The sequence below is a fragment of the Colletotrichum higginsianum genome (genome assembly GCF_001672515.1).
Source record: "Colletotrichum higginsianum IMI 349063 chromosome 7 map unlocalized unitig_7, whole genome shotgun sequence".
In the NCBI taxonomy this organism is placed as follows: domain Eukaryota; kingdom Fungi; phylum Ascomycota; class Sordariomycetes; order Glomerellales; family Glomerellaceae; genus Colletotrichum; species Colletotrichum higginsianum.
The window spans coordinates 3598084-3620810 of record NW_017263917.1 but is presented as its reverse complement, the minus strand read 5'-3'; the positions used below and the strand labels follow the sequence as shown (position 1 = coordinate 3620810).

The 22727-nt window shown below is 54.9% G+C and overlaps 7 protein-coding genes across 7 annotated transcripts; 1 reads left to right on the top strand and 6 right to left on the bottom strand.

Annotated features, from left to right (window-relative positions):
• Positions 1-2884: 2884 nt before the first annotated feature.
• CH63R_10790 (RNase) lies at positions 2885-3422 on the bottom strand (the record flags this gene model as incomplete). The annotated part of the gene is made up of 2 exons (XM_018305764.1): positions 2885-3129; positions 3191-3422. 2 exons carry the CDS (start codon positions 3420-3422, stop codon positions 2885-2887), a joined length of 477 nt encoding a protein of 158 aa, XP_018155188.1.
• Positions 3423-4989: 1567 nt separating this feature from the next.
• CH63R_10789 (Beta-Ig-H3/fasciclin) lies at positions 4990-6052 on the top strand (the record flags this gene model as incomplete). Its single annotated transcript, XM_018305763.1, has 2 exons — positions 4990-5469; positions 5537-6052. The coding sequence occupies 2 exons, from the start codon at positions 4990-4992 to the stop codon at positions 6050-6052; spliced, it is 996 nt and encodes a 331-aa protein (XP_018155187.1).
• Positions 6053-7077: 1025 nt separating this feature from the next.
• CH63R_10788 (uncharacterized protein) lies at positions 7078-7484 on the bottom strand (the record flags this gene model as incomplete). The annotated part of the gene is made up of 2 exons (XM_018305762.1): positions 7078-7205; positions 7280-7484. The coding sequence occupies 2 exons, from the start codon at positions 7482-7484 to the stop codon at positions 7078-7080; spliced, it is 333 nt and encodes a 110-aa protein (XP_018155186.1).
• Positions 7485-8289: 805 nt separating this feature from the next.
• CH63R_10787 (uncharacterized protein) lies at positions 8290-9303 on the bottom strand (the record flags this gene model as incomplete). Its single annotated transcript, XM_018305761.1, has 2 exons — positions 8290-8772; positions 8998-9303. 2 exons carry the CDS (start codon positions 9301-9303, stop codon positions 8290-8292), a joined length of 789 nt encoding a protein of 262 aa, XP_018155185.1.
• Positions 9304-10896: 1593 nt separating this feature from the next.
• CH63R_10786 (Hexose carrier protein) lies at positions 10897-12454 on the bottom strand (the record flags this gene model as incomplete). Its single annotated transcript, XM_018305760.1, has 2 exons — positions 10897-11852; positions 11956-12454. 2 exons carry the CDS (start codon positions 12452-12454, stop codon positions 10897-10899), a joined length of 1455 nt encoding a protein of 484 aa, XP_018155184.1.
• A 4107-nt stretch (positions 12455-16561) lies between these two features.
• CH63R_10785 (Aldehyde dehydrogenase) lies at positions 16562-18455 on the bottom strand (the record flags this gene model as incomplete). The annotated part of the gene is made up of 4 exons (XM_018305759.1): positions 16562-17579; positions 17660-17822; positions 17878-18077; positions 18136-18455. The coding sequence occupies 4 exons, from the start codon at positions 18453-18455 to the stop codon at positions 16562-16564; spliced, it is 1701 nt and encodes a 566-aa protein (XP_018155183.1).
• Positions 18456-19587: 1132 nt separating this feature from the next.
• On the bottom strand, positions 19588-21486 carry CH63R_10784 (Alpha amylase; the record flags this gene model as incomplete). Its single annotated transcript, XM_018305758.1, has 5 exons — positions 19588-20175; positions 20312-20693; positions 20758-21165; positions 21225-21272; positions 21332-21486. 5 exons carry the CDS (start codon positions 21484-21486, stop codon positions 19588-19590), a joined length of 1581 nt encoding a protein of 526 aa, XP_018155182.1.
• Positions 21487-22727: the final 1241 nt, after the last annotated feature.

The following is a 22727-nucleotide window of genomic DNA, read 5'->3' as shown; positions in this document are numbered from 1 at the left end:
GTATGCTGCCGGTGCCGGGGAATAGCTGTCCCCCTCCCTCACCTCTTTTCCTCTGTCTCTGTCCGTCTGTCTGTACAAACCCCGAGCTTCGCCTGTTTTTCCAAATCCGACAACTTTGACAGAGGGTGTTCATAAGTATGTAAGTTGCCTGTCATCCAAAACCGCAGAACGGATGGCCTGATATTCCCAACTCTGGCAAGAAGCCAAACGGGCGGGGCATGAGACGCTTTGGCGAACGAAAGAAAGGCCAAGGCAATCGTATGCACGGTGGAAGGATCCGGCCGACGGACGTCCAGCTTGGCGCGCACATCATCCCGCCTCCTGGCGACCCATTCTTTCTCTCTCTACATCTTTTTTCCACATCTTCTCTCCGCATCGTCTCGAGAATCGGTGTGAGATTCGGGCTTGGATGTGTCACGGGGGCCCGGGATACCGACGATGCAGTAGGTACTTCTGGAGTCTTGGCCTTCCCATCCGTATGTCTTGGGACAGGCGCATTCTGGGCGGTTGGACTCCGACTAGCTACTACCCATCTGGGCCTGCCGCCTGCGTGCAACGTGTACACCGTATTCCACGTATCTTGGAGATGGGGGGAAGGGGGCTCAAGTGCCGATTCGATTGGATGCCCGGGTTCCGTGGTGCATGCTACCGACGGGATGTTCGGACGCGCACATCTCGTGGCTGCAGCCTGCAGACTAGGCTGCCTGCTGCTGCGCGGGGCGGCGACAGCTCGTTGATCGGCATCTATTCCGCCTTGGGTAGTTTGATGTTCCTGTGAGAGCGAGCAATCTGACATAATTCTGCTTCATGGCTTCGATGGAAGCCCAGGGAGGCTGGTTTGCCCGAGAAGTATTGATGTCTTGCATGCCCAGGTTGTGCTACTGGCGGCTCTGAGTGAGGGAGGTCTTTCCTGACTTGGCTGGATAGCCTCTGATACCACAAAACCTGGGAAATCGGCGTCCGTTCCAAAGAAATCTCATTCGAGAGACGATCAATCTCCAAGAGTTCTCGACCCCCCCTTACAAATCAAGCCCACTTAATACAAGCACATTCCAGAGCATGCTGAGGGAGACCTCTCACTCCTTGACTTGGAAGCATGTCTGCCTGTACGGAACAAATTGCCTTGGCCCGCAGCATATCAGTGCAAATACCAAGCTCGAACCGCAGCGGCGGGAGCAGCAGTGACAGAGCGAGTGTGAGTGTGATGGTGTGGTTCAGTCAACAGAGATTATTCAGGTTGGACACGTCAAGTTGTGGAGTAGTCGCAAACTCTCTGCCTGGAACGGGCTCGGAGATCAAGTATACCCAGAATCAGGACGAAAAAAGGGAACGCAAATGAAGCAATCTGGCTGAAGGAGCCATGCTCAGTGGACTAGGTTTCTTATGTTGGGTAACAGATCCGACCCAAGGTCAGTTAAAAGCAAGAGATAAGATTATAGAATCCGAGTAGTGAGCTTGCTTTATTAGTTTGGAGTACTTGTAGGATAGGAGTGTCTGTAAATACTAAGAAGTTTTTAGCATTAGTTTAAGAGGGATCGTAGGTAGGTAGGGCGGAAGAACCGGTATAAGTAGGCAAGCAACTTGAAACCCAACGTACAACACAACTCAAGAAGAGGTCCTTCCGTCCTTCCATCAGCAGGAAACCCAAAAAGTTCAACTCTTATCCTTTGCGGACAGCGGAGTCTATGAAAATCCTAGGAAGCTCTTACCAACCTCAGGTGTAACGATGCTAGGATTTTACCAACGGCGGTGAGACTCGAACCCACACACCCGTGCGCCGGGACGTTCAATCAAAGAAGCGTCTATTGATCCCGCTGCGTCACGGACTGTTGTTGGAAAAGAATGGGATTGTTTTGATATATAACGGGTGGGTGGGTGGTTGGTTGGGGTCCTCTTGAGGCAGGAAGGAGCAAACAAGCACCTTGGAGCAATAGAGCGGGAAGGAGCGAACAATCGGGACACATACCAGTCTCCTCATAGACAATCTCCTCGCGTTGCATGAAGCTCCTGTGACCATCAGTTGTGCCTTGTGTATCTTGACGTTGTCTTCCAGGGCCAGTTTTCCGAAGTACATCCCACACTTGAACAGAAGACAGATGGTCCCATTCACATATATGCTATTGCTGATAATGGAGCGAAGTTGCTTAGATGCAAGTTCCCATCGTGCAACCGTAATTGGCTACATGCTGCTAACATGCATCCAAGGCATTGAGATTATCCTCCAAGGTCCCCCCTAGCACCATGCTCCATGTTCCTTGGTACATTACGGTTCACCCTGTTGCTCGCCCTCACCGCGATGTCCCGCAACTCCTTCCTGGTCCAGCACATGTCCCATGTCTAGCTGGATTTGCCGACACTGCGAGAACAAAAGGTTGGGCCTTTATGCTCGAGGAAGAATTCATCCCATGGTCCTTGCAGACACAAAAGACCCTCTTGTCGGTTACCCAAAGTCCTCGAGCTCCAACACAATTCAACCAAGTTGTACATCCCCCCAAGACTCTCACACCCACTCCCCACCCTCCCGGTCACACCTTTCTGCTCCACACAGCCCGCAAAGGCAGTTCTCAGCGGCTAGCGAACCAGGGCTCGCTTGCCTCCGAAAAGAGATCCTCGGCCAAGGGGAAGTTTCTAATCCACAACCCAGTTCATCGGGGGTCCCAGACGGCATCCATCAGGCGAGCCTCGCATAGTCTGCAAGCTTGCAGATCTGAGAAAAGGTTTCTATACCTAAGCGGAGCAAAGTACGCTTCGATACCCTTCGCTGGATCTGCAAGCAAGAGAGATGCGAGGCTCTCCTGGTGGATGGTCGTACAGGACCCCCAACAACTTGTGGAGATTCTGAGAACTCTCTTGGCCAAGACGGGCTGGGGATAGAGGGCGCTTATTAGTACTCAGTCTCTTCTGGGGTATAGACTCCCAAGTTTTGGGCGACTTCTCTGGCCGCCTGAAGTCCGCCGTCCATGGCGACAGCGCCGATGATGGCTTCGATGGTGGCCGACTTGGTCTTGGACCCGACGTGGATTCCCTGAGAGGGGTTCTGGTTGATGCAAGACGCGAGACCAGCTTCATCGAAGATTTGAGCCAAACGGTCATTGTTGACGCAATACTTGATGCGGTCGTCGATCTCGCCTGCAGTCTCAAAGGTTGGTTAGTATAGCTTGGCATGATCGAAAATGGAATGGATCTTGACGACTTCTGTTCATGGTGTTCTGGACAATGCCTTCATGCGCAACAAACTGTCCGAGCAGGCGATCTCCATATAGAGCCAAGATCTTGTTGCCCTCTCTTACAGATCGACCACCGATAACCTGGATTGGGGACCCGGCGGCCTGCAAAGCCTCCCACAGCCAGTCGGTATCGGCGAAGGAGTAGCAGATAACGGCCATGGCGATTGCGAGCTTCGTCTTTTTGTCGGAGTTCATGATGGTGTCTGGTTGGTTGAACGCGGTCACTACTACCAGCGTCTTTTGGGTGAAATCTCTGTAAATGGTTATGAGAAAGCAGTGTGTGATGAAGTGTAAGATATCCTGCGAAAAGTTCACGGTTAGGCATGGCTATTTATTGAAAAGAGTACACAACACTCAGTCCGTTGTCACCCAGCCTCCCTTCGTGATGCAATAGTAATAATCCTTGGGCCAGCCGCTTAACAGGAATCTGAACACATGTCTGAGAGGCATTTTGTCTTGGTCAGCCAGGACCTCCTCCAATGGACGCGCTCAGCCAGTCTCCCTCGTTGCCTCGTGTCTCCAATTCGTTCGATATGAACTGGAATTGAATGGCTAGTCGGACGCGTGACGCGAATGAAGACGAGGAATGAAGGCTTATGACCCAATTTCGTTGGCGATTTGTGTGGCTCTTAGGCGTGCTATTTCTGCCAACTGTTCAGGCATGCGCAGAGTGAATGTGTAGTGTCTCGGACATGTTCCTCATCCGCATAAAGATACTGATGGCATGAACCGCCCATACCCGGTCTTGAAAAGAGCGTGAAAATGAACGCTGAGGCAGATTTCACTGAGGTCGTCTGCTTGAGTCCTGGGAAAGTTTCCTATTCCAACGAATTCGGCAGAAGTGAAGAATGCACAAATTATTGAAGGGTTTGAGCAACACAATGCTCCCGAATATCACAGTGAAACGACCCAACGAAAAACCCAAGATTCTCCTATGTTGGATCAATCGCCTAACAAGAATCGACTGAGATCTACCTACGAGTTATCAGGAAAACCAAGCCCGGGACGAAAAATACACAAGAATAGGACTAACACCTAAAAAGGAAAGATTTATGCAGACAAGATGCACTTTGGTAGAGGTCCATCCGTTGGAGACCTTGGCAGCACTCATAAAGTCCACGACGCATATTTCCAGGCGGACACCCAGAAGCCAACGACAGAGTGCATCCGCGCCACATGGGGCTGGGGGAGGCGCCGAATCGAGAGAACAGACTAAGCTCGAATAGACGCATCGTAACCCCACTACCCGAAGGAGCAAACTAAGCTTAAACGGACGGGGGACTGTAGGCCCCACTGCGCCCGAATACTAGTGGGGGAAACCCCAAGCTAAACCGGTTCTCTATGCGTGTCAGACCAAAGGTAGGGTTTGGCCGTAGCCGCTGCTGGATATACCTTTGGTGATTGGCATCCGCGCGTTCAAGGCAAGGGCTGTGCAGCTCTGGGCACCATGGGTTCGCGAGACTCAATGATGCGTTGGAACACCAAGATACGAAAGGCCATGCTAGATCAGTTGGCTTTTCTTCGATTTCGAGTTGGCGACAAGTCGTCATGACTATCTGCGTTGCTGTCGTATGATCCATGAGAGGCTGGAGGCACCTTGCGCGGCTCCCATCTGAGCGCGATGTATAAAGAAGCATGTTGAGGGCTCATCGACTAACAAGACTACAACTCCACGACATCACATTATTAGCTTCACTCTACCTTCTCCGAGCAGTAATATCCATCTCAGCATTCGATTCTTCGTTCAAGGGAAATCTTCATCATGCGTCCGTCAACCTGGTCCTTTGTGCTGATGGCCGCCGGGTCCTGCGTGGCTCAGGGTGATCTCGCCGCGCTCCTCGCCTCCCAAGACGACCTCAGCACGCTCCTCGAGCTCGTCGGTCTCGTGGACGGCCTTGCGGACACCCTGTCCTCGGCTACGAACATCACCATCCTGGCGCCGACGAACGAAGCCTTCGCCAACGTGCCGCGGGACATCCCGGAAGGCCAGGCCATCGAGCTCCGCAACGACACCGTCGCGATCGGTGCGCTCCTTGCGAACCACGTCTTCCGAGGGGCTTACCCGTCCAGCGTCATCACCGACGTCCCCACGTTTGCCCAGACTTTGCTGGACGACTCGTACATCACTGCTCAGCAGCCGTTCTCTAATTTCACCGGTGGAGCGTACAACGGACTCGTGAGGAACGGGCAGGACGTGTGCATCCTGTCCGGGGAGCAGACCATTTCCACCGTCACCGAAGCTGTCAGTATATTCCTCGTCCTTGGTCACCTTTGTGCGGCGCGCTGATGTCAAAAAAATAAAAAAATAGGACATAACTCTGGGTGGCATCACAATCCACAAGGTCGACACGGTACTCTCCTTCGGGGCGCCGTTCCAGCTCTTCACCTTCCGAGCGGGCTACCTCGCCATGAACGCCGCGCTGGAGGCCACCCAACTCAACTTCGCGTTCGGCGAGACCGGGGCCGACGTCCAGGGCCTCAACATCTCGGACTACACCATCTTTGTGCCCACGGACGCGGCCTTCCAGTCGATCGGCTCGGTACTCGAGTCGGCGGACGTCGAGACGCTCCGGGAGGTCCTGCGCTACCACATCATCCCCAACAACGTCATCTTCTCGCCGTCCCTGGGCAACGTCACGGTCCCGACCCTCCAAGGCGCCAACCTGACCTTCACCGTGCTGCCGGACGGTTCCGCCTGGGTGAACAACGCGAGGATCACGTTCCCAAACACCATTCTGTACAACGGTGTCGCCCATGTGATTGACAGGTTCGTACGCACGACGGGCGGCCGACATCGTCTCAGAGGAACACCCATGCTGACCTAGTCTTTCGTTCCAGTGTGTTGAGCCCGGGAAACTTTGACCGAGCCTCCTTGGAGCCGTCGGCGCCGGCGTCCGAGCGACTCGCCTTCCCCAGCGCGTCCTCGGTCTCGAGCTTGCCCTTCTCGAGCGTCTCCTTCGCAACGGACCTCATGAGATACACCGCGACGCCGAGGCTGCTTCAGACCGTTGCCGCCGTCGCGACGCCTGCAGCCAATGCCACGACCACGGCGTCGAGCCAGCCGGTCCCGGTTCCGACTGGGTCCGGGAGTGGACTGCTCCCCGGCGCGGTTGCCGTCCTTTCTGTCGCCGCGGGCATCGCTGCATTTCTGATTTAGTGCCCCGGGCGCTGAAACATGGGGATGGCTCCATGCAAGCATGGGAATGGGGGTTGTTGCTGCAAATGCCGAACCGTAGTAGTAGGGTCTCAACATTGAAACGGCCGACCTTCGAAGGTAGTCAAGTTCCCAACCGACTCGGCAGCGTGGTGACTAAGAAGACGCACGGGAACATATACGACAACATATTAGAACTTGTTTACAGTTGATAGAATTAAGCCAAGTATTGTACCAGAGGATATGTCCGCCGCATTCTGCAGGCTAGGATGAATGGCGATAGTTGCCTGTTCTCCTCGGTGCTTCTGTCCTTTGTTCGCTGAATGTTTGCATTTCTGACATAACGATAGACGGATCCCTTGGCCCGTCCATCCAATCATGTCATGTCACGGGCCGTAGCAGGGTTGGTAGTCACTTGGATGGCTTGATTGGCCAGATTCTTTCCTTCCTGGTACGATTTCGACACTATCATCGCCCAGAATCACGAACATGCCCTTGTTATGGGATCCCCTCTGACACTTCGTTCCAGGCGTACTGCAATCAATGATGGAATTCAAATGTGTTGATGGAACACTTCGTGGCAGGTAATGTGGATAGCGACACGCAAATTGGCAGTGTTTTGAGCATTATCTGCAAAGCTGTAGCCTTCAGCTATATTATTTCATAATATTGTTCATCGATAAGTGTGACCAAACTCTACTTCTTCGCCGGATTTCTGGGTCCGTCTACCGCCTTTTCCACGGTGCCGGCGATGCCGCCCTTGCTGGCGTCAAACTGGCTTCCGATGGCGCCATCCTTCGAAAAGGGGCCGCCGACGGCTTCGCCTATTTTATGAACAGTCAGCATGGTTTTTTTTTTTCGACATCAAGAACGACGTGTACTGGAATGCTCATCATACCGATCTGGCCGACGTTGCCGTCAGGGTTGAATTGCTTTCCGACGGCGCCCTCGGAGGAGATGACGCTGGGCTTCGCGGGGTTGGTGTCCTTCTCCTGGCCGACGGCGTCGGCGGCGTCGTGGATGGGGTTCTGGGACGACATGGCTCTGGCTCTGGGTACTGAAGCGGCAAAAAGTCTGGTTTGTCTGAGGGCGATTCTGTTCATTGTAATGTGATGGGCGATGGAGCGAGTGGTGGATCGAGGAAGAGCTAGGTGCTGCTGGGCGCGGGGGTCTTATAAGAATCGGTGATGCCCTATGCGCGTCATTCTCGGGGCGCGAGCCGAGCGGCATGAAGTCGAGATGACGTCCTTGACGCACAATATATCGGTGACATCATGAAGCTGGACCAGCCACAATCGGCCTAGATCCCATGTCACACAACTGCATTGACCGGAAGGGGCGTTTCGGGATGAACCAACGCGCAATCGGTATCGGCTTTGTTGAATTATGGCGCCGACGACGAGCGTCAGCATAACTCGGGAGAAAATGGGTTGACTCAACCCGATTGCTCTCCAGGTTCTAATTAGTCCGCCCTGGGAGCGCCGTGGTTAAAAGAAGCCGACAGCGGAAAAGGGCTCTGACTTCGATCACATTGTCGACCGAACAACTCGATGATGGCAAAGCGGGAACTACGATTCTTGTCAATGCCACCTCTCGAAGACTGGGAGTGATGGCTGGTGATGTGCCAACAGGTTGGCAACAGACAGCAATTGAAAACCCAGATTCCTAAGAAGCTGGTCCAGGCAGCAGTATTTGACCGATGCCAATAGAATATACGTGACAAAGCGACTCATTCTTGGTGTACTACTACTGCGGAACAATGAACACTTGTTCCTGTATCCTGGATCCTTCTCCCGAGTCCTCCTTCATGAACATAAAACGCCTCCACGATTTCCGTCGCATTGGACCGAGTACATATTGTACCCATCCATCTCTCAAGCCTGCCACGCCATCTACAGCCTTGTACACTCAACGGTCGTTACCCCCTGGCATGTTCTTGTGCGAGCCCTGCGAGCGTGTGATTCCAATCTTGGGCTGCAAGCTGGGCATGGGCACCTCGAGGAGCCCGAGCACGACGGCCGCCTCGCGCTTACGCCAATACTGCTGCAGGGTTGCCTCGTCCTGGCCCCTCATCCAAAGGCACGTCTGGCGGCCCTGGTCGAACATTTGTCTCTCCTGGCTGACGACAAAGTCCAACTCGGCGCCGTTGAGGGAAATGGGGAGCGTGTGGACGATGGAAAGGATGGGGCGGTATCGTTCGTCCGACTGAGGCTGGGCCGGCTGGGCCGGGGACTGCTCTTGTGGTGCCTTCGATGCGAATCTCGGGTCGGGAGGGAAGACGGAGCCGGGCGACATCTGGGTGGAGCGCGTGAGATTGTCGAACTCCTGCAAGCACTCCACGTTCCGCATGTGCTGCATGTCCCGCAGGGTCTGAACGTTCGTCGTGGCCGCCTGTGAGAAGCCAGTCAGTATGCCAAGTGGAAAGGAAGGCGGCAGGGAAATGTATACGAACATCTTCAAATGTCGTAGGAACAGGGTCGCGGCCGAAATTCGAGTTGGGCAGAACTGGAGTCAACGATGGGTCACAGCTAGCAGTCGGGCGTGATCCTTCGAGCTGAAGAGTTTTTTAGAGTAGTCAGAACAGAGGGCCACAAGATGGAGATATGGAAGACGTACGCCGGGAAGGCTGGGGAACGCGTTTGAGGGTCTCTGAGAGGCTCTAGGGAAAGGGCCCGGTGCCTCAACCTTGGCGTCCCAGGCCATCGTCGTCGCGTCTTTGGGGCTGAGAATGTTTTTCTTCTGTTTGAGATGTCCCTGAAGCTCTTGAGAAGCCTGTTGGTGCTGGTTTTGGCCTTGCATCTGTCGCTCGTGCTGATGCTGGCCGGCCATATCCTCCTGCTTCCTCTTCTTGCTGCGAGCTGCCGAGACCCGTCTTTTCTTTCGACAGTCAGTACACTGGTTGCGAGGCTGCTGCTGTCCCATGCTGTTCATGTAACTGTATGATAAGAAAGGATGGTCTTTGAGACACTTGCTGCATTTCTTGCGGTCTTGGTCGGCTACAGGCGAGCTATCGCTGGCGGGTGCCGAGTCGCCCTGTTGGTTGGCTGAGAGTAGCTGAGAAGGCTCTGGAGATGCATGAGAAGCGCGAGGCTGCTCTTGGCCATGGATTGAAGAGCCGGGTGGGGTTGCAAAGCCTAGGTGAGGAGCCTGAAAAGCCTGGGGAATATCAAGATAAGGGGAGGACCGATAAGTTTGTTGAAATGTTTCCGAATGCTGATGAGAAGGATATTGCCCCTCGCGCCCATACAACAGTGCCTGACAAGGTGACAATGGCCCTGTAGGAAGAGTCGGAACGAGACGAACAGGGCCTTTGGGGTTTCTCAAGGCCTCCAGTGACGACTGATCCTGGGCCAATTCTCCAGAATCTTGCTCGGGCGAAGGAGCGCAGGGCGTAGTGTGTGGGTGTATTTTGCTGGTGCTAAAAGCCTGGTCAACCGCCAACGCAGCTCGATTAGCTGACTCTCTGGTCTGCAACTCCTTCGGAACAGAAGGAAGGCAAATCGTTTGTTGATTCACCAGGGGTGAACCATTGTTCATGACAGGCAGGCACAGACTTCCAACATGATCTGCGCAGTTGGAGCTCCAGGTGCCTGAGTTTGGCTTGGGAGGTGAGCCGAACAGGCTGTCGTCGTCGTCAAAGTCCATGATCCGTGATGAGAAGGGGGTTCTGGCGAGAATGGAGGCTCTGCAATGTGTAAGCTGTGCTGGTCGGAAGTGGTAAGCAACTGTGATAAGAAAACACAAATTCGTAGAAAGAAAAGAAAACAACTGATGGAGGAGAAGGGCAACAGGCGATTTGCAAAAGTCGAAAGGTGGAAAGATGAAGGGTAGAATGTGAAAGACAAAGGTTGAAGTGAGCTGGAGAAAAAGTTGCGACGAAGAGAAAATAAACAACGTTTGTGAGAAAGAGGAAGGAACGGGCCAGCAGCTGAAAGTTGAATACATGGAAGGAAGCAACTGGTGAGATCTTTTCATCTGGTCTCTGCTACACTCCAATATCTTTCTAGTGTTCCCCTGAGTATTCCAGCTCGTATTCACATAGCAGCCTGCAAGTCTGAAAGAGAGGCCTGTAAGCTATAAGAATACTGAAACAACAATGAAAATAATCTCGGTGTTTTCTAAGTAACTTGTACCTTTTACTCCCTACACTTTGCCTTCGTTTCTATAGTCTATCACTCTCTTCAACTATATTAATAGGGTGTGGGGGACCTCAGTTCTAGCAAGAGACCTAGGAAAATCCCTGGAATCGCAAGGGCATCTACTGGAAGGTAAATGAGACTGGGCTCCGACGGCCATTTTCCACATCGTGTCGCCGCATAGTTATTTATTTTTGCAGAATAATGATCGAGATTGGTATAGACTATCGATAGTAACAGCTTTCTCAAGCCATTTCTTGCTTCCTCGGAGCTTCGCGAATAATAGACTCAAATCTGTTCTCCTCAGCAAATAGGGTTCGAAATTCTACAGCACGATCAAAACATCATTGTTCCCGACCCGTTTCTATCAATGAAGAATCTAGACATGGTCCAGTTGCTCCACCATCTTCTCATCCTTCGACACAGCCGCCGCAGCGCCGACTGAGTCCTGCATAGCGTGGGGTACCAACTGGTCACCGAAAAGCTCATCCATCTGCTCGAGAGTCCGTCCCTTGGTCTCCGGGTAGAAGAATATGTAGCACAGCATCCCGACCAGGTTGAAGACGAAGAAGACGTAAAAGTACCGGAACCCAATGGCAGTCAATGCCTCTGGGGAGATCTGGGCGAAGATGAGGTTGACGGTCCAGTTAGTGAAGGTGGTGATTGCGTTCCCAAGCGCTCTGACTTCGACAGGGAAAATCTCGGCGGGATACACCCAGCTGATGATGCCGAGAGGGGTGTAGAACAAGCTGAAGACGAAGTTCATGGCCACCATGCTCCGCAACTGGTTGGCGTTGTTTTCATTCAGGTACTGGGCCTGGACAGCGTTGACCAACAGGGCCGCGCTCATGCCGGCTGCAGAGACGATCAGGGGCTTGACACGACCGATGCGGTCCAAGAGCCACAGCCCAATAGTGCAGTACACGATGGACAAGGCCCCACTGATCCCGATGATCATGAGCGATGTTTGGGTGTTGATGCCCAGGATCTCGTAGATTCGGGGACCGTAGTAGTTGATGACGTTGATGCCGCTTAGAGGCCCCAGGGCCTGGACGCCACAGCCCAGAATAAGACGTTTGCGCCATGATGGCTTCGTGACGATGGACTTCCAGGTTATGTCCCCAAGGGCGCGGTCGGCGAGGATGACGTCGCGGATTTCGCGGAATTCAAGGTCGATGATTTCTTCGCCCAGGCCGCTTCGTAGTTTGCCGAGGGAACGACGGGCATCTTCGTGACGGTCTCTTTCCATGAGCCATCGAGGGGATTCTTGGAGGAAGTACACACCGGCGACAAGGATGATACCGGGAACGGCCTGGAAAGCGAGGGGGAAGCGCCCTGCACACAGATTAGACCATGGAAAATAAGACAATAAAGAGGAGTAGCAGAGTGGGACAAGGCGTAGGACGAGGCAAAGCTCCAAGGACCATGGTAGACTTACAGGAGAACTGGGTGTTGGAAAAGGAGCATCCGTAACCCAGCCATTGGGCAACGAGGAATCCCAAGCTCAACATCCATTGCAGCAGACCCGACAGCGTGCCGCGGTATTTGGCTTCGGACAACTCCGAGGCGTACATCGGAATCGTCGAGGTGATCATTCCGACGGCCACACCGCCGATGAAGCGCCCGATGATCAGCATGGCCATGTTGACTGCGCCGGCTTGCAGAGCCGACCCGAGACACGAGACGACGGACCCGACGAAGATGGTGTGCCGACGACCCATCTTGTTGGCAAACAACATGTTGATGATGGTGCCGAGGATGGCACCGCCTTGGAAGGCCGACACGATGCCGCCAGCCACGGTATCGGACGGGTGGCTGAAGTAGTCCTCGAATGTGGGGAGAGCGATCGTGGAGGTGATGATGCCGGAGTCATAGCCGAAGAGGAAACCTCCTATGGCCAGGAAGACGGCCGAGAACACCGTCGTTAGCTGACCCATGATTGCTGCGTGTTGAGGCACAGTCTTTGCCGGTGAAGGAATGGCTCGGACTACAATTCTCTCAATCTTATTGCTGAGAACGAGATGAAGAGGGAGAGAACAGTTGAAATAGAGCCCAGGAAACGATGAGAAAACAGCAGCAGGCTGTAAGATGGTAGTGCATGTACGTGTACATCACCGATGAACAGATCCTCTGTTCATCCAATAGATCACCTAGTCGAGGTGTCATGCAGTGGGGCAGCGTCTCTTTTTGATCCTGGCCGATCCTCTCCATCTTGTTTCTGTTCCCCGAATATGGGGGGGCTCCAGACCCCACGAGCACCCCAGGTCAAGGTGCATCTTTGGCCCGACATCACCGAGAGGGGGTGAATGATACGCGTTTGACTCGATTTGCCGTCGCAATCACTCGAGGGGACGCGTTACAAATTCTGCATAGGTATGGTCTGATGCAGCCCGGTAAGCGGAGGACTTTGGGATAGGGCCTGCAAGAATGAGAATATTGGGGGGGGGGTTGTTTATGGAATGGTGATGGTCTGATGTTGTCTCCTTTAATCGAAGAACTGAACAAGAATGATACGAGAGGAAACAACACAAAGCTGGAATTTAAGCTTTTTTTTCAATCTCAGCTCAAATCAGTGCTAAAATCAAGGTTGTGTGGAGGATCCTGAGATCTGAATGTGCCTTTGATAGGTGTGCGACGCGGGCGGGAAACCCGCGTTGGGACATCCGTCTCCGCACCGGGAATTCCGAGTAATAGGAACGGATCTTCTAGTGTCGGCGAAGAGTCGTCAAAACTCCCGCTGAGCGAGCCTCTCGGACTCGGTGCCTACCGGGAGGCCGGAATCCCTCCGAACCCTGGCCGAAATCTCCGACTGGACGCAATGCGCCTTAACGGACCAGGTATGACAGCTTCTAGTGGCCTGTTCCATGCCCAGCAGAACCACCTTCTCGAGCGATCAACGTACCGAACTCGGCCATCTCGGTTCATTAATGGGTTGCTGTCCGCTGGGATCTCCTCGGCAGTCTGAAATATTTATCGCTCAGTAAACGGAACTTGTCCGACGTCCTCTGAGGAAGACTTGGCACGCTCGTGGAGGTTTGGGTGCCAATAAGGACTCTCTACCAACCGCTCCCGCTTCACTCGTGTCCAAGAAACCGACCATTGAAACGTGCCATCGGTATTTTTCACCCCTGTGAACCTTTGCGATGGAGGTTACAGGCTGTGGCATCCATGCCTTCCATGAAACTTTGGGAATCGACGTGGACGAGATTCGCATCTACTGGACGCTCCACTCGGACCTCGAGCATGCTTCACAGACGGCTTATCGAGTCGTTATCTCCCTGAGCGTTGAAGGGCTCCACGGAGAATCCTCTTCGGACATCGTCTGGGACTCTGGCAAGATCGAGAGCGATGCCCAGCGTAACATTCTCTGCAAGCCGGATGGCGGCTTCAAGTCGGCGTCCTTCCACTTCTGGAAAGTGTCTGTATGGGACCAAGACGGACGCGTCACGTCCAGCAGCGTGAACGAGTTCTTCACGGCGTATCCGAGGTCCAGCAGGCTGCTGCCGCCGTACAGCATGAACCAGACTTACGTGCGTCTCCGGGGTTGTTTTGTCTCTTTCTCCGTTCTCTTTGCTAACGCTGTCGGGTTCTCATACGAAACAGATGCCTCACACGAGTCTGATATTTCGCACATGGTTCGAGGACGAAGCAAACCGATGGAAGGGCGTCTGGATCGGCGACAGCAGCGACAAGCCGTTCTACCTCCGCAAATCGATACATCTCGACCGAAAGCCCACACGAGCCATCGCCTTCGCCTCGGGCCTGGGACACTTCAACTTGTTTTGCAACGGGGGCCCGGCGTCGAACCACGTCCTCGACCCGGGCTGGACCAACTATCACCGCACGGTGCAGTTCGTCGCCTACGACCTGAGCGACGCGCTGCGCGCGGGCGAGAACGTCGTCGGGGCACACGTGGGCAACGGCTTCTACGCCGGTGACCAGGGCGACGACCGCTTCTTCTGGCCGATGTACGAGGACAACACGTACGTCCGCTACGGCAACGAGCTCTGCTTCTTCGCCGAGCTGCACCTCTTCTACGAGGACGGCGGCCGCGAGACCATCTTGACCGGGCCGGACTGGAAGACCAGCAAGAGCGCGACGACGCTGGCCAACATTTACGCCTCGGAGGACAAGGACTTGCGGAGGTACCCTCGCGGGTGGGACGCGCCGGGGTTCGACGACTCGGCCTGGTCGGCGTCCACGCCCGTGACCGGTCCTCGAGGGAAGCTCCGATATCAGAGTCAGCCGCCGGTCACACTCCACGAGACCTTCCAGCCGGTATCGACGAAGACGCTCGAGCCGGGTGTTTTGGCGTTCGATCTGGGCCAGAATGCCTCTACCATGATCAGGGTCGAGCTCAGCGGGCCAGCCGGCGCCGAGGTCATTGTCCGATACTCGGAAAGCCTCGACGACAACGGCAGAGTCCTGATGCCCGACCCGCTGTTCAAGGACTTCGAGACCAAGGTCTTCTCCAAGATCACCCTGGCGGGTACGGGGGATATCGAGGCATGGGCCCCCGACTTTAGTTTCACGAGCGCCAGATACATCCAAATCGAAGGCGCATCGCTCGATCCGGGCGGACATCTTCCCGTCGTCCACTCTGTCGTCGGCCGCCACGTGTCATCCGCCGCGCGACGACTGGGGACGCTGAAGACGGACAAGGACGACGCGAACGCGCTCATCAACATGTGCTACTGGTCCTTCGTCAGCAACCTCTTCAGCTACCACACCGACTGTCCCCAGATCGAGAAGTTCGGGTGGCTCGAGGTCACCCACCTCCTCGCGCCGGCGACGCAGTATATCCGCGACATCGAGGCGCTGCACTCCAAGATCTTGGACGATATCGTCGACGCCCAAGAGTCCGACGGGCTGGTGCCCACGATGGCCCCCGAGATCAGGTACATGTGCGGCCCGCTCCACGACACCATCACCTGGGGCGGCGCCATCGCGTTGATTCCCGAGATAATCAAGCGGTACTACGGCTCGACGCATGTCTTTGGCAAGCTCTACCGACCGTGTGTACGGTACATGGAGTATCTTTGCACGAAAGAGCGCCAGGGAGGGTTGATCGAACACGGGCTTGGTGACTGGGGCAGGGACATCGCCTTCGGTAACCACCAAGCCAACATCGAGACGGCCATCTACTACAAGTGTCTCCGCAACGTTGAGCTGATGGCTCGCGAACTGGGATACGCCGAGGACGAGAAGCGTTGGCGCGAGTGGGCAGATCGGATCTACGAGGCCTACAACCGCCACCTCCTTGTGGCCGACAAGACGGAACATCCGTACGCATTCTACACATCCCTGGACAACCCAGGCGTCCACGACAGGACCATGATCGCCCAGGCGATGGCGCTGCAATTCGACCTCGTCCCAGCAGAGCACATTGCGGACGTAAGGCAAGCCTTCCTGGACGACGTCGCGGACTGCAAGATCAGGGCCGGGGAGATCGGCCTCAAATGGCTGTGGAACACCTTCACCGACGTCGACAGGCCCGACATCGTCATGGCCATGGCGCGGCAGGAGGAGCACCCGTCATACATGCGCTTCCTGAGGCGCGGTGAGACGACCCTGAATGAGTTCTGGCAGGACGCGTGCCGGAGCAAGTGCCACGACATGCTCGGGACCATCTACGAATGGTTCTACGAAGCGGTTCTCGGCGTCAAGGTCGGGGACGACGCTTACAGGACCTGGACGGTCAAGCCGCCGCTGAAGTCCGAGTTCAACCTTGTCGAGGGGACCTTTCAGTGTCCTTACGGGCTCATCGAGGTCATTTTCAAGCGCGAGGGCGAGGACGTGCGGATGAAGGTGACGGTTCCGACAAGCACCACGGCGACGCTGTTGATGCCGAGAGAAGAGAGCAAGGTTGAGGTCGTCCGAGCTGGTAGCGATGGGTCTAGGGACGTGTCCGGGACAAAAGTTCAATTGCTTCCGGGTCGGTACGATCTAATATTACACCCGTAGGAGCAAGATCAACCATGTTTTGCCCGCTGTTTGAAAAAGAAATAATACAAATCTTCCCAGGCCTATCGAGAAACAAGAATCTACAACCTCGTGCCCATGTTGACGTGGACAGCCTTGATCTGGCTGTAGGCCTCTAGGCCGGCCTCGCCCAGCTCCCTGCCGATGCCGCTCTGCTTGACGCCGCCAAAGGGCACGCGGGGGTCGCTGTCCTGGGTGCTGTTGATCCACACCATGCCGGACTCGATGTCGGACGCCACGCGGTGGGCGCGCTCGACGTTCTGCGTGAAGACGGCGGCGCCGAGGCCGTACTGGCTGTCGTTGGCCAGCGCGACGGCGTCCTCCTCGGTCTTGAAGCTGGCGATGACGACGACGGGGCCGAAGATCTCCTCGCCCCACACGCGCATTTTGGTGGTGACGTTGGTGAAGACGGTGGGCGCGACGAAGAACCCCTTGCCCTTGCCGCCGATGTTCAGGGGCTCGCCGCCGGCCGCGAGCGTGGCCCCTTCCTTCTTCCCGATGTCGATGTACTCCAGCACGCGCTCGTACTGGACCTTGGACACCTGGGGCCCCTGGTACGTGTCCTTGTCCCACTGGCTGCCGACCTTGCTGACGGTCCTGAGCGTCTCGAGGAACCGGGGGACGAAGTCGTCGTACACGGACTCCTGGACCAGGATCCGCGACGTGGCCGTGCAGATCTGGCCCTGGTTCGACATGATGCCCATGTGCGACCACTTGACGGCCTGCTCGAGGTCCGCGTCGCCAAAGACGAGCAGCGGCGACTTGCCGCCGGTCTCGAGGGTGATGTTCTTGAGCGTCTTGGCCGCCTCGCCCATGATGGCCCGGGCCGTCGCCGTACTGCCGGTGAAGGCGACCTTGTCGACCAGGGGGTGGCCCACGAGGGCGCCGCCCGCGACGCGGCCGTAGCCGTTGACGAAGTTGACCACGCCGGGCGGGAAGCCGGCCTGCTGGACGAGCGTGCCGAGGAACAGGATGCTGAGGGGCGTCTGCTCGGCGGCTTTGAGCACGACGGTGTTGCCGCAGGCGAGCGCCGGCCCGAGTTTCCAGGTTGCCATGGACAACGGGTAATTCCAAGGGATCCTTGAGACACCAAAAGGGTCAGTTTGTTTACTTTTTTACCACCAACAATGCTCGTCTTGGGGAGTTAAGGGGCTACTTGCACTTGCGCGACCACGCCGATGGGCTGGCGGATCGTGTAGGCAAACTTCTGAGGGATGGTGCTGATGGTCTGGCCGTAGGTCTTGTCGGCCCAGCCGGCGTAGTAGCGGATGACGGTGACGCACTCTGCCAGGTCACCCTCGAGGGCGTCGTTGTATGTCTTGCCTGCGATCCATCAATACGCTTGTCGTTATCGATGAGTAGAGGGGCAAGACTGTACCGTTGTCCCAGGCCTCAATGGTCGCGAGGGTCTCCTTGTGCTGCTCGATCAGGTCGGCCAGCTTGTACATCATGGCGCCGCGATCCGTCGCCGAAATCCCCTTCCAGGACTCGTGTCTCAGAGCAGCGTGCGCAGCCTTGACGGCCTTGTCAATGTCTTCCGCCTCTGCAGCTTGGACGGACGCAATCTTCTCCTCAGTGCTGTGGTCCGGATGTCAGCTTGTCCTCGAGGAGACAGGGGTAAATAAGGATCACGCACGCAGGGTCTATCGAGTCGATTGTATCGCCCTTGGCAGACTTGACGAACTCATTGTTGATGAAGAGACCGGTCGGCTGAGTGTACTTGACTCCGTTAGGGGCCGTCAGCTCGACGGAGAGGTCGGACATGTTGGCGATGGGGTTGGATCGAAGTCTGTGAGGGGTAGATGTGAAGAGACGACGACGTTGGGCGATGCTGGATCGAGGGAGGGCAGAAAGGGTATCACGAAAGAGGTATCGAGGAAGACGAGCGCTCAGTAGTTTGGAAGATGCAGGTTTGCAGGCGAGCCGCAGCAGCGGTAGAGGGTGAAAGACGCTCATTTTTCTACTGCCCTCATCGAAAGGCCGATGATAGGAGAACCGGAGCAAGCTTCCGAATGAAATGCCGCGAAGCTACTCCGCATTGACTTGCTGGATTCGGCCAATGGCTTCTGCGGCGGGGATACGACGTGGGGACAGACGACCAGACCACCATCGGCGATAAGATGTCTCGACTTGTAACGTTGCGGGGGGTGTTGAGTTGTGGGCTTTCGGTGATGCACAAGTACTTATGTCAATGACGGGCAGTATTCAAGTCTTTGTTCGCCGATTGAGAACCCAGATTATAGAGTTCCCTGAGCTGGACGAAACGGAAAAGCCAGTCATGTTGAATGGGGACAGGCACGGAATGCCACGAAAAGGAAACGAGAGGCCTTGCAATTCTCTGTTCGCCCGCCGACACTCGGATGATTCTTCGAACCCGAGCCGAACAGTCTCACCGTCGCAACAGCAGTGGTAGCAACCGCACGTGAAGGGTGTTCAACAGTCAACATCATCTATCGGTGATTCGACAACCTGTCTATCGCGGCGTCTTAGAAATCGATCATCCGCTACAATGCCTTCGACCCCAAAAGCTGGCCCAAAAGAGTTAGGTCCGTTCAGGCACACGCAGTCGTCTGCACAGCATGTCGGATTATTACCCCAAACGCACAAGTCCTATGCAATACCGCTGGGGTCCGAACCGGGCCGGGCCCTCCGGATCCACTTCGTTCCGGCCCGGTCGTCGGGAGTAAGTCACCAAAAACCAACTAATATCAAGAACATCGAGACGCAATGCTGTGATGATGAGTTCGGAACAAATTCTTTGCTGTCGCCGGTGTCGGCAAAGGTGACTCCGAGTTTGTTGAGGGCCGGGCTGTTTACAGCCAACGCAAAGGACCTAATTGACCTGGCAAAGGAGCATATTTCCAAGGTCCAAGCAGTCTCACCGCTACAGTGTGATGGAGAGACTTTGCTATGTCTTTCTGGACATGGAATTGACCCTCGGGCGCGCTTTGGTTTTATTGACCGACCTACATCGTCTAGCCCTACTCCGTAGAATCGCCCGTGGAAGTTGATGATGCCCCGCTCATCGCGACGGGGAAATCTCCTGTGAGTTTCACATGGCAGCTGACTGAGAACCTTGAACTCGTACCTACTCCTCGTAGATGTTGGAATCGCTGTGAATCGTTAGAGGGGAAGCACGTTTAAAAGGCATCGGCACCCACAATTCCTCGTTGAACTTATCTCTGCCTTCCGCCTCCCGGTTGACGAAAATGCTCACGGACGTGCCGGAGCACACGAACTCGCCAAACCCGTCATCCCCAATGGTAACCTCGCGATCGTTCCAGCCGAGGACATCGGTCCACACCTCGCCGGCGTGCATCTCGCCGACATGCATACGCTTCGACCCGGGGCCGGCGTTGCTGGCCACAACAGCACAGCCGAAGCGTCGGTCCCAGGTGCCGTATTTGACCCAGCCGAGACAAGTCGGATAGTCAAAGTAGTCGGCCTGCTTGCCGTATGCATACAGCTTTCTCGCGAGTGTAATCTTGTGCAGAGCGCCACCACATGACGGCGGGAAAGGCTGCTCTCCCTTGACCCCGTAGATATCGCCATACCAGACACAGGGGTATCCTTCGCCGCGAAGAAGAATGAGAGCGTACGCGATTGGCTTGAACCAGCCCTCTATTGGAACCTCGAGAGACTGAGTTGGCTGGCTATCATGGTTCATGACCAGAGTCTAGCTATGTTAGTTTACGATGAAGTATTTTTGAACGTTGGAAGACCTCGGGAGAAGGGAAAGGGGATGGGGGGTTACAACCAAGCACTTGGTGAGGGAAACTCGTCACTGGCCACTTGGGAAATAGACGTCTTACCACAGCGTTCATAGGCTCCTTCTGTACAAGAGTCCCGTCAAAAACCTTTCTCATATCCGCGCCGTCGCCTCGGCTGATGTTGCTGAAGTTGTAGACAAGAGGAACGTCGAAGAGGGTGAAGCGCCTGCCCATCCGCGCCAGGTACTCGGACATGTCATCGAGGCTGTCCTTCCAGAATTCGCCCACAAAGAACCACCCCTTGCCGTAGTCCTTGTCCAGCTCGGTGATGAATTGGCGCAAGAAGTCCTCGCTGTAGTGCTTCACTGCGTCGAACCGGATTCCCTTGAGAGGCACCTCATTGGCCAGCCATTTCCCCCAGTTCAACACATCTTTCACGACCTCGGGATGATCGTAGTCGAGATCGGAACCCATCAAGAAGTCGCTGGGAAAAACCACGTCAGCCTCTTGGCAAGATGTCGAATTGGCAGAGTGGCGAGACGACTCACTAGTTGCCCTTTTCATCGTCGACACTCTCGGCCCATTCCTGGTCGCCCTTCTCACCCAAGATCTTGTAGATGGCAGTCTTTTCGTTCCTGGCATTATAGTCGACACCGCTGAAATGGTACCAGTGGTACTTCATGTCGCTGTACTTGCCCTTGCGGCCGGGGAAGTCATAGCCGACCCAGGCATCGATCTCGTACTTGTCGCTGACGAACTTGGTGCGGTCTTCAGGGTCCACCTCGGCAGCCTGACACTTCTCCTTGCGATCGGCCGCGAACTTGTGGTTGAGGACTGCGTCCCAGTACAGGCCAACGCCGTTGCTCTTGGCGGTGTGGGCGAGCTTCAGAAGCTCTTCTTTGGTTCCCCATTTCGTTCCGACGGAGCCTTTCTGATCGAATTCGCCCAGGTCGTAGCTTTCCAAGTCAGCTATGCCACGCCGCTCGTGGTGAGTCGCGTCGGATCGCATACATACAGATCATAGATATCATAACCATTTCCTGTTTTGGATGAGCCTTTGCATCTGGTATGGAACGTCAACTGGGCGAACGCGTGGTAACACTCGATCAGTGATGAACTCACGCTGGGGGGATCCAGATGTTATCAATGCCATATCGTTTGAGCTGTGGGATCTGCTTCTCCAGTCGCACCCAGTGCTTCTGGTCAGCGGGCACATACCACTCAAAGCCCTGCATCATCGTGTGGTTCTCGGCGGTCGGTTTCTGTTCCTCGTCCATGATAAGCAATCAAATCGCCGCGGCTAGCTAGAAAGAGAACTGGGATGAGCGAAGATTTAGGATTTGAGTAGGGACAACAAGATTGGCGGTTGGTGATGAAGAGATCGAGGTGGTGGTAGAGAGGAGCAAGACGAAAACATATTCTTCTCCTACCTCTTATCTTAAGTGAATCTCAAGAACCTTGTTGGCTGCCATCCATTTCCCACGTGGGATTGGCTTCCGCGTTGGGAGTTGGCACGGCGACGAGCATCAAATCAAATTACAGCGTCACAGCATCACAGCGTTCCAGCCCTCGCGCGATGTCGCCCGAGACCAGCTCACTAAGATACGGCAGGCATCTACCTATCTGGGAACCTTGCCAGATGCAGGACAACAGTAACTAATTGGGTTATGTATGCTTGTTGAGACTGGCGCGGGCAACCGCGAAATCTGAGGTTGATGATGCCTTGAATTTGGGAATTAACAGGGGTTTACTGACGTCATGCCGCAGACAGGATAGATAAGCTGCAGTAGCCTGGCGCTTGGCTTGGGCTTAGAAGGGTCTGGACCATCACTGGAGTCTCGAGGTGTGGGATCAGGCTCGAATGCAATGCACTGCCCCAAATACTTCGTTGTGTTGATTGGGAAAATAGGAACTGGCCATAATACCCGGGCTCAAACATTGAGAAGCCTGTAAAATCCATTGTCGTTTTAATAATGTAATGCGTGCATGGTTGCTCTATGACAAGTAGGTGTCAACACCCTCTGAACAGCACCTTGAAAAAGGGTCTGTCTTCAAGTCCTCAGCAGGAACTCAAATTACGAGTTCCGTGCTGTTTGCCCCGCTAGCTGAATCAAAAGACAGGTTTAACAAGACGATTCTTCGGTGAGGGTAGGAGTGATAGTGGTCATTTTGGAGTGACTATGGTTCGTTTCCCTTCTGTTCTGGGCCAAATCAGTTGAAATTGAATTTCGTTGTTGCTGCAACTGCCCTCTTCTGTGATGAAGTATCCATAACATGCTGCGTCTCCCTTTCTGACCTACTTGACCAATTGATTGTGAAGTCTGAGAAGCTGTGTCTTCCGGCTCTTAGGATCGTGGTTTTCGGCCGGTGCGTATGATTGAATGCAAGTCAGAGACCCGGTTTGAAGAACCAGCTGTCATGAATTGTCCTTCCATCGACACACTGCCCTGTGAGTTTCGTTAGTGTGTATGATATCACCAAACGTCTCCCGTTAGTTCCTGTTCTGGCGCCAAGGTTC